General features: G+C 65.3%; 1 protein-coding gene across 5 annotated transcripts in view; it reads left to right on the forward strand.

The window, feature by feature from the left end:
* The first annotated feature begins 575 nt into the window (after window positions 1–575).
* SLC6A9 (solute carrier family 6 member 9) overlaps window positions 576–8,014 on the forward strand; it is a 17,491-nt gene continuing 10,052 nt past the window's right edge. The window contains exons 1-2 of one of the 5 annotated variants that reach the window (XM_057390620.1): window positions 576–737; window positions 3,125–3,271. In XM_057390620.1, coding sequence (XP_057246603.1) covers window positions 3,242–3,271 — 30 coding nt within the window. In that variant the 5' untranslated portion in view covers window positions 576–737; window positions 3,125–3,241. Of the gene's footprint in view, window positions 738–2,551; window positions 2,831–2,871; window positions 3,003–3,124; window positions 3,272–8,014 lie in introns of those variants that run through there. The other 4 variants (XM_057390622.1, XM_057390621.1, XM_057390623.1 and 1 more) reach the window with 4 other exon arrangements.

An 8,014-nucleotide genomic window follows, 5' to 3' on the forward strand; every position in this document is an offset into this window, starting at 1 on the left:
TGACCTCACGCATCTTGGCTGGAGCCTGCGGCTATCCCGCTGCCCGGGATTGCCATGGCGCTGTGCCCTGGCAGCGTGCGCGCGCTGTGTGTGGCTTTTCCTTTGTGTGTGAAAATGTGTATATGCAGGGATGCGTGCGTGSCCCGTGGGAGCCTCTGTGTGACCATACATCACATATATGTTCACACGTGTCATGTGCTTGTGCAAGCCTGCATGTCCCTCCGTGTCCCCATGCCGGTGGGCTGCATGTGGGATACCGGTGCCTATGCGTGCCAAGTATGCCATGTGCGTGCCCAAGCRTGCCAAGTGCAGAGTGTGCCCGTGCATGCCCCTGTGTGTAGCATGTCCGTGTGTGCCGTGGGTACCCGCGTGCCCACACGTGTGTGTGTGCGTACCATCGGTAGCCCGTGTGCCCGCGGTGCCATGTGCGCTCTCGCCCTCCGCGGTGCCCGCCGTGCCCCCGGTGAGGCGAGGCGCGGTGCGGGCACAGTGCGGGTGCCGAGGCGGGGCGCTGGGGAGCGCGCCGAGCGGGGGGCGGAGCACGGCAGCGGGGGCGAGAGGCGGCGCCAGCCCCCACCGACCTCCAAACTTTCATTAACTCGGCAGCACCGGTGGCGGCGGCTCCGGGCCTGGTACGGCACCGGYACTGACAGCGACACCGGGCTGGGCGCGGCAGAGCGGAGCCCCCGCGGGCTCACCCGGCGCGGCGGGAGGGGCCGGGCATCGGCATGGGCACGGTAAGGGGCGCGCACCTCCACCGGCACCGGGTGTCCGGCCCGTCCAGCAGTCACAGCAGCACTGAGGATGGGACTGGAGAGGAGTGGGTGGGCTGCCGAGCACGGGTGGAAGGGGACGAGGGCGGCGAGGGCCTCCGGAGCGATGGGGTCGGGGACTTCGGGAGCGGCACCGGGAGCGGCCACCCGTCAATACGGTGTCGGGAGCGGAAGAGCGGGATAGCGGGATGCGAGGCGGTCCCGCATCTGTTGCTCTCGCGGCGCGGCGGCGCGGTGCCGGGGGAGCGCGGGGGCGCGGCGCGCAGAGCGGGACCATCACCGCCGCACCCGGGGAGGGCGCCGGGCACCGGGGCGGCCCGGCTCGGTGACGGGCCGGGGGGGTTGGCGGTAATTTTCCACGGGCATGTGCCGGGGCGGGGCGGCGGAGCAGCCACCACGTGGCGGCTGATGTAACCGGGCCCCCCCGCCACCGTACTGCACCGGGCGGCGGCGGCGGGGGGAGCCCGGCGGCGGGCGCGTCTCGGCGGGCGCTGCCCGCGGAACCGCCGCCGGAGCCGCCCCCGCGGGGCGGAAGGGAGCATGGTGGCGGCAGGCCGGCCCGCTGCCCGCCTTCCGTGGGCACTGGGGAACCCCGGTTGCAGAGGGCCCGGCGGATGCTGGCGGAGGAAATGGCCTCGCAGGTGGTAGCGGCTGCACCGGTGCATTGGGCCGCCGGCCCGCTGGGCGGGAAGGAACGGGGGTTCCATCCTTCGGTCGGGCATCCCTGGCCTTCCGCTGGGTGCCGTGGGCTGCGTCTCCCCGCCGAGATGTGACATTCTGTCTGGGAAMCTCTGTGGGTGCCCAGGTGTCCCCGTTTCTACGGTGCCGTTACCCATGCCGGCTCTAGGTACGAGCTGCGCTGCCCTTCGGTCTATCATGRCATCTCACAGCCCTGGGAGAGCCACTCCGTGGCACCAGTGCTTTGCATCCTCATCCCTGCTGGGCTGTCCCAGGGGATGCTGCAGCCTCGGACATCGTTGCATCCGTCCCATTGCCACACCACCTCTGGCTTCGCGCTCGGTCCTTGCCAGCGGCATCTACGTAGTCATGGAGCCTTATCAGCACCTGGCAGACCCCAAGGGGAGTGGCAGCCGTCCGGCCCCTTGGGCACTCCCCCTTCCCAGGACACGGGATGAGTTCCCGGTCTGAATTCAGGGCCGCAGGGCGGGCAGCTTTTGGCTGGCTGGCGGTGGGTGTGTGATGGGGAGGAGGCCACCGAGCCTGCGCCTCCCACCTTTGAGAGRTCCCTGTGCCATGAGAGGAGTCAGGCTTGTGGCACGGATGACATCTCGGCTGCCCTGGAAAAGCAGCCACTGCTGAGGAGGGCATTGGCAGTGGGATGCAGTGTCTGCGGTATCTGCTGGCAGCAGCCTGCCTGAGCTGGAGGAACTGGGGGCTCACATCATATCCCCTGCATTCTTGCCCCTTATCTACACTGCCCATGCTCCTTCCATGCGTCTTAAGATTGCTCCAGTCAGGGCAGCCTGGGGATGGGCCCTGGGGTGTTTGACTGTTGCTGGTGGTGGTCAGGGACCCTTGGTGTGGGTCAGGGGTCCGTTTTCAGCCAGCAAGGGTACTGAGCAGTGGTGTGGGATCTGCAAACACCGGTGCTTGTTGCACAGACAATCAAACTGGTGTTTTGCAAGAGCGTCTGTCCCTTCCAGCGAGGTCAGGCCTTGGTGCTCCCCTGGGGCCTCCAGCAGCCCCAGGCTGGGGCAGGGGTGAGGGCCGGAGAGGCAGATGCCTGTGCCCGTGCTCTGTCCAGCAGCACCTGGCACCCGGCAGAGCCCAGTGGCTCGGCCCCCCTGCGCTGCACGTGCATGCGATGCACCGGGGCAGAAGGCAATCGTTTCCCATCTGTGTCCTGCGCGGCAGCTGAGCCCTGCACTGGCCCCGCTCAGCGCCCAGTCCCAGCGCTGTCGTGTGCCGCAGCCACTTCAGCTTCATCTCTTGCTGGGGGAGAGCTCAAGGGGCCCCCGCTCCTGCCCGTGGCCCCCGACGCCCACCTGCCGGGGGGCCAGCAGCCAGCTGTCCGAAAGGTCGTCTGTCCACACCGGGTAAATCTTTAACTGCTTCTTGGGAAACACCTGGGAGCCGCCGCTCGTGTGGGTGCCAGGGGGTTCAGAGACGCTGGAGGGGCTGGGAGCCAGCAGGAAGAGACCCCACCACCAGCCCACCCAGTCGTGGGCCCTGCGTCCCCCAGCAGGAGTTCCGCTACCCGGTGGGCAGGTACAGGGGAGCGACGTGCCTGGCACAGCCCCCCCGTTCCTGGAGGGAGGGGGAGGCCTGGGGCGGGGATGTGGCCACACCACCAGTCACATCTCTCTTGGTGTCTTCTCCCCTCTGCCCAGCTTGCTCTGACGGTGGATTGAAGGACACCAGTGCTGGTGCCACAGCCAGCGTGACAGAGAGCGGGCAGGCGAGGGACCCTGCACTGGGCAGCCGGCACCGTGCTCCAGCCTCCAGGAATGGCCGATAAGTGCAGCGAGGGGCTGCTGGTAAGTGCAGGGGTGTGGGGAGCGGGCTGGTGTGCATCACTGCCTCCCTGGGGGACCCAGGGAGCGAGACGCTGGGGCTCCYGTAGGACTTGGTGCCTTCCTGGAACCTCCAGCTGGGGTTGTGGCACCATGGTGCTCCCCCAGCACGATGGTTTTTGGGCTGATGCTCTCCCTCCACGAGCCTGTTGCCTGTGGGGCTCTTTGGGTGCGGTGTTTCATTGTGCCTGGAGATGCTATCACCTGTTTTCAGAAGCTCTGCCCRGCCTTATCACCCACCCCAGCTCTCCAGACGGGCGGCTCTACAGCCTACGGGCTGCAAAGGTGCGGGTGTTCCTCCTAGCCAGGTGCCCCCAGAGGGGCACATATTGTGGGTGCTTCCCCTTTGTCTCCACCCGGTGGGCTCTCTGCCTGGGCTGTAGGATGGTGCTCTGGGCTCTCTGCAGCTGGGCTGTAGGATGGTGCACTGGGCTGTAGGATGGTGCACTGGGCTCTCTGCAGCTGGGCTGTAGGATGGTGCACTGGGCTCTCTGCAGCTGGGCTGTAGGATGGTTCACTGGCAGAGGCAGGTTTCTCTAGGCACCCATCTAGTGCCTGACCCTCTGTCCTCATCAGTGGTGTGAGCTGCCCTGCACTCACCTGTGTCAGGGGTGGCTTCGGTGTTCCRGGCAGATCTGGGATGTGCCCTCTGCGTGTCTTTGTTGGAAGGCTGTGATGGCCCCGTGCTTGTGGCCGTTGGGGTTCGTGTGACAGGCTGTTGTGCTGCGTTGGGCAGGTGAGCCCAGGCTGGGCTTGGCTTGGCTTTTACCCTTTTTCCCAAAGGATAGGAGCTGAACGCTGGGATTGACACGGTCACCGGGCCCTCCCCTTCCCGGGGGGCTTCCTGAAATAGCTGCACACTCCAGCTGGAGGGCTGGGAGCCAGGGTTTGCCTGGGAAGCCAAGAGCCAGGGGAGCGGCATGCTCCAGCAAGTGCAGYTCCTCTGCTTGTGTGTCCCAGCATGGCCCCGCCGGCTGTGCCTGCAGCGGGGAGCCCAGCACCCATCCTGGCCCCAACAGAGAAGGGGTTGGGGCAGCTGGTGGGATAGGAAGGCAGATTTCTTCTGGAAAAGCCCAGGGCTGCTAACAGGAAGGTGCTGAAGATGGAGCTGGGCACAGTCAGGGGTCTGTCACAGGGACACATTTCTGCACATAGKGCTTGCCGTGACTCCGTGCTGTTGATGTTTTCTTGCTGTGGCCAGAGCAGTGAGCATCACACAGGGGTGAGGGCTGAGCCTGACACCCGTGTCAGGGAGCCAGACATTGGAGTGCCCACCCACTCCCAGTAAATCTTTAACCCGCTTCTCAGAAATACCTGGCCAGCCCACCCCAGGGCCAGGGTGTCAGGTGCAATAAGGTTTGACATACGCTGTGTTGGTTGCCTGGCTCTCAGACCTCTACCCTGTTTGCAGGATGCAAGGATACCCCTGCACAGGGCGTGAGGGATGCTGCTATGGGGTCTGCAGGGAGAAGGGCAGGTCCCTGTGAGAGCATCCCCATTCCTGCATCCCAAGAGCCTCGGGAGGAGCTGCAGTGGGCCAGGTTCTGACTACAGGGTCCCTTGGAAATCTCTTTGGCCTGCCTCAGGACCCTGCCAGTAACCCGGTAATCTTTRGTTCCTGCCTGCAGGTGCAGCTCCCACCCCCAGCACCCCCTGCCCAGCCAGGCTCTCACTGTGCAACCCCTAGGGAGGGACAGGGCTGGTGGAGGCAGCAGCTGGGTGATGTGCGGCCGTGCCTCAGTTTCCCCACCTGTTGTCTCGGGCCTGGAGAACAAGGGTGATGTGTACTGCTTTTGCCGGATCTGTGTTTTTTGGGTGCCCCTATGACACTCTAAATGCTYACTCCAAAACAGCAGACAGCTGAGAGGGGCACTGCACACCCTTCGGCTCCCAAGCRCCGAAAATGCTGTGACTGTGGATACCCAATGGGGTGCATGACAGCTCCAGGGGCTGGATCAGTCCCTGTGTGGCTGGGCAAAGGAGATCCCTGTGGAGCCATAGGGGAGCGGGGAGGGTCTGACTGCCTCTCCCTCCCAGGCCTTTAAGTACATTTTGTTTTGTTGTCCTTGGGGTGCTTTGTTCACACTCCAGCATTGCCAGTGGCTCCTGACTCCTAGGGCTGCCTTTCTGGCAAGGCTGGGCAGCCTTTGGCTGCAGCTTTGCCAGCTYAGGTGGGTTCCTGCTGTCACCCAAGACCACCCTGACCACACACTGGGGTGCTGCTCCCACTGCACYGTGGGGGAGATAAGGGCTGGGGAGTCCGTGCCTGTTCCAGACACCCCCAGCGGCGCAGTGCCACCGACCAGCGGCAGGAGCTGCGGAAGTGGCTTTTGGCTGCGGGAGCCCTTCCCGGAATACCAAGGGGCAGTGGTGGGGGGGCTGGCGGGGGATTTTTCTGCCTGAACGCCCCAGGAGAATCATGTCTGCCCTGGTAGAATGGGGCCGGAGAAAGGCAGCCCTGTCGGGAAGCGCTCAGCTAGGGGATAGTGGCACCGGGACAGGTCCCTGGGCATCATTCCTACCCTGGTCACCCTGCAGCCCTGTCTGGCAGCTGGAAGACCTGGGGATTGTCCCCCATGCACCCATTTCCCTGTCTCTAGTTCAGTCCCAGCACCACCAGCCCGCCAGGGTGGGGTAGGTGAGGGTMCTGATGCAGCCCCTTTGTTTCTTGCAGTGTGTCTCCATGCAGCTGGCTGTCCCCTCTCTGCTGGCCGGGCTGCCAGGGGAGCAGCACTTTGCTCCCTCAGGGCAGGTCTGGCACAGGGTCTGGCATTCCCAAGACAGGGCAGTGGGTCCTGCAGTGCTGTGCTCAGGCTGTAAGGACCAGGGGTTGCTGCGTGCCCTGGGCATGACATCTGGTGGTGGCACACAGGTGGCCCAGGCAAAGTGATGCAGCTGAACTGGGGCATGGAGGGATGTCCACAAGGTGCCCACACATGTTGTGGGGCATTTGGGCACAGAGCTGCCTGCCTGCAGAGCTCCCTGGGCTGTGGTCACTGTGGCTGGCACTGCATGGGGTAGCTCTTGGCTTGCACATCTCGGGGCACAGTTGGGTGCTGCCATCTCATGGGTGGGACATGTCCCAAGCTCCTGGATGGCTGGTGGAGGAGGGGACAGGGACAAGCACTGGGTGCTGGCATGCGGGAGGTTAAGTGCCCACCCCACACACGTGTGCTGTTCACGTGTGCGCCCGCGGCCGCTGTTGCCCGGACCCCAGATGGTCGCCCGAAAGCGCCGGCCTGTCCCCCCGCCCTCGGTGCGCCATCATGTGTCACTGGCGCCTTGGCTGCACTCCCCAGCCGGGACGCAGGGCTGGGAGCAGCTGGGGCACCCTGAGCCTGGCTGCGGGGCATCCTGCCCTCCCATGGGACACAGCACCCCACCAGGGTCCCACCCCACGCTGGCAAAGGGGTGACCATGGAGCCTGTGGGGTGCCTGGGCAGTGAAGGGGTCGTGGCACTGCCCTCCTGCCAGCCAGATGGTGCCCCTCGGGGCAGTGACCTTGTAAGGGTTGCCATGGAGACCCCATGATGTCACCAATAGTATGACGTTGAGTGAAGTAGCATGGCACCGGGCTGGGATGTGCCAGCAGTCAGGCTTATCCCTGTGCCCCTATCCCCAAGCAGGGCTGTGCCTCRTCCTGCAGCCCTTGAATGCCCAGGTTTGGGATCGGCCAAGCTGCTGCTGGGTGCTGGACATAGGGGTGTGAATGCATGTGTGGGGCTCAAGATGCTGAGGCATGGAAATAGGGAGCTCTGAGGGAATGTCATCCTCTGCCGTGCTCCGAGAGCAGCTCCTGGCCCCGACCAGACGGGCAGCGGTGCCCGCGGGGAGGGCAGTGCTGCCCACTGGAGCGTGCAGGGCTGCGAGCAGCTGGACCCCGCTAATGAGGCCTCATTAAGTGGGACAGGGCTGAGCCCGCTGTGCAGCCTGCTCTGCCTTGCCCTGCCTGCGCCAGCCAGGGAGGGCACCTGGCTTGTGGGGGTACAGCTCGTGGGGGGTAGCGGAGGCACGGCAGTGCCCGCGGGGTGGGCCAGGCGGGGATGGTGCCAGGGCAGGTGGCGTGGTGGGGTGCCGGTGCCGCGTCGGGGCGGGCGACAGGGGGCCGAGCCTGGCTGGGAGGCAAGTGGAGAGCAGTGCCAAGCGCTGGAGGCAGCGGGCGGGGGAAGGCGGGAGGGCGGGCGGCTGCTGCGCCGGAGCCCGAGGTGCCAATGAAGCTGGGGACTCACGGAGCCGTCCAGCCTGGGCCCCCGGATGGCAGCTGTGAGCAGCCAGGCCCCCTCGGACCCTCTCAGCAGGTCAGTGGGCAGGTGAGAGCAGGGTCTGGGGGGCAGAGTGGGCGGCGGGCCAGGCTGGATGGTGGCYGTGCCAGTGCTGTCCCCTCACCACTCACGGCTCTCCGAAACCCTTTGTACTGTCTTTTGGGTGGTGTCTCTGCGGGGCTGAGCCGCAGATGGAGATTTGTGCCGTGGCATGCTGGAGAGTTACCCCCAAGCCCCACAGCCTGTGATGTAGGGTGCTCCAGGGGAGGGAGGGCACAGCATGGCACCAACCCTTCCATGGCCTCAGCTGTGTTGAGAATGAGAAGAGAGTGCCTGACCGTTGTGTGTTTGTTGTCCCCGGACCCTACTGATTTTGCAGAAGAGGTGACAGCACCTGGGTTGCAGCTTGGTGCTGCAGGGGCAGAGTATGGCAAAGATGCTCCTT

Source organism: Malurus melanocephalus, unplaced genomic scaffold, assembly GCF_030028575.1.
Source record: "Malurus melanocephalus ecotype Western Australia unplaced genomic scaffold, MMel_1.1 scaffold_28, whole genome shotgun sequence".
In the NCBI taxonomy this organism is placed as follows: Eukaryota; Metazoa; Chordata; class Aves; order Passeriformes; family Maluridae; genus Malurus; species Malurus melanocephalus.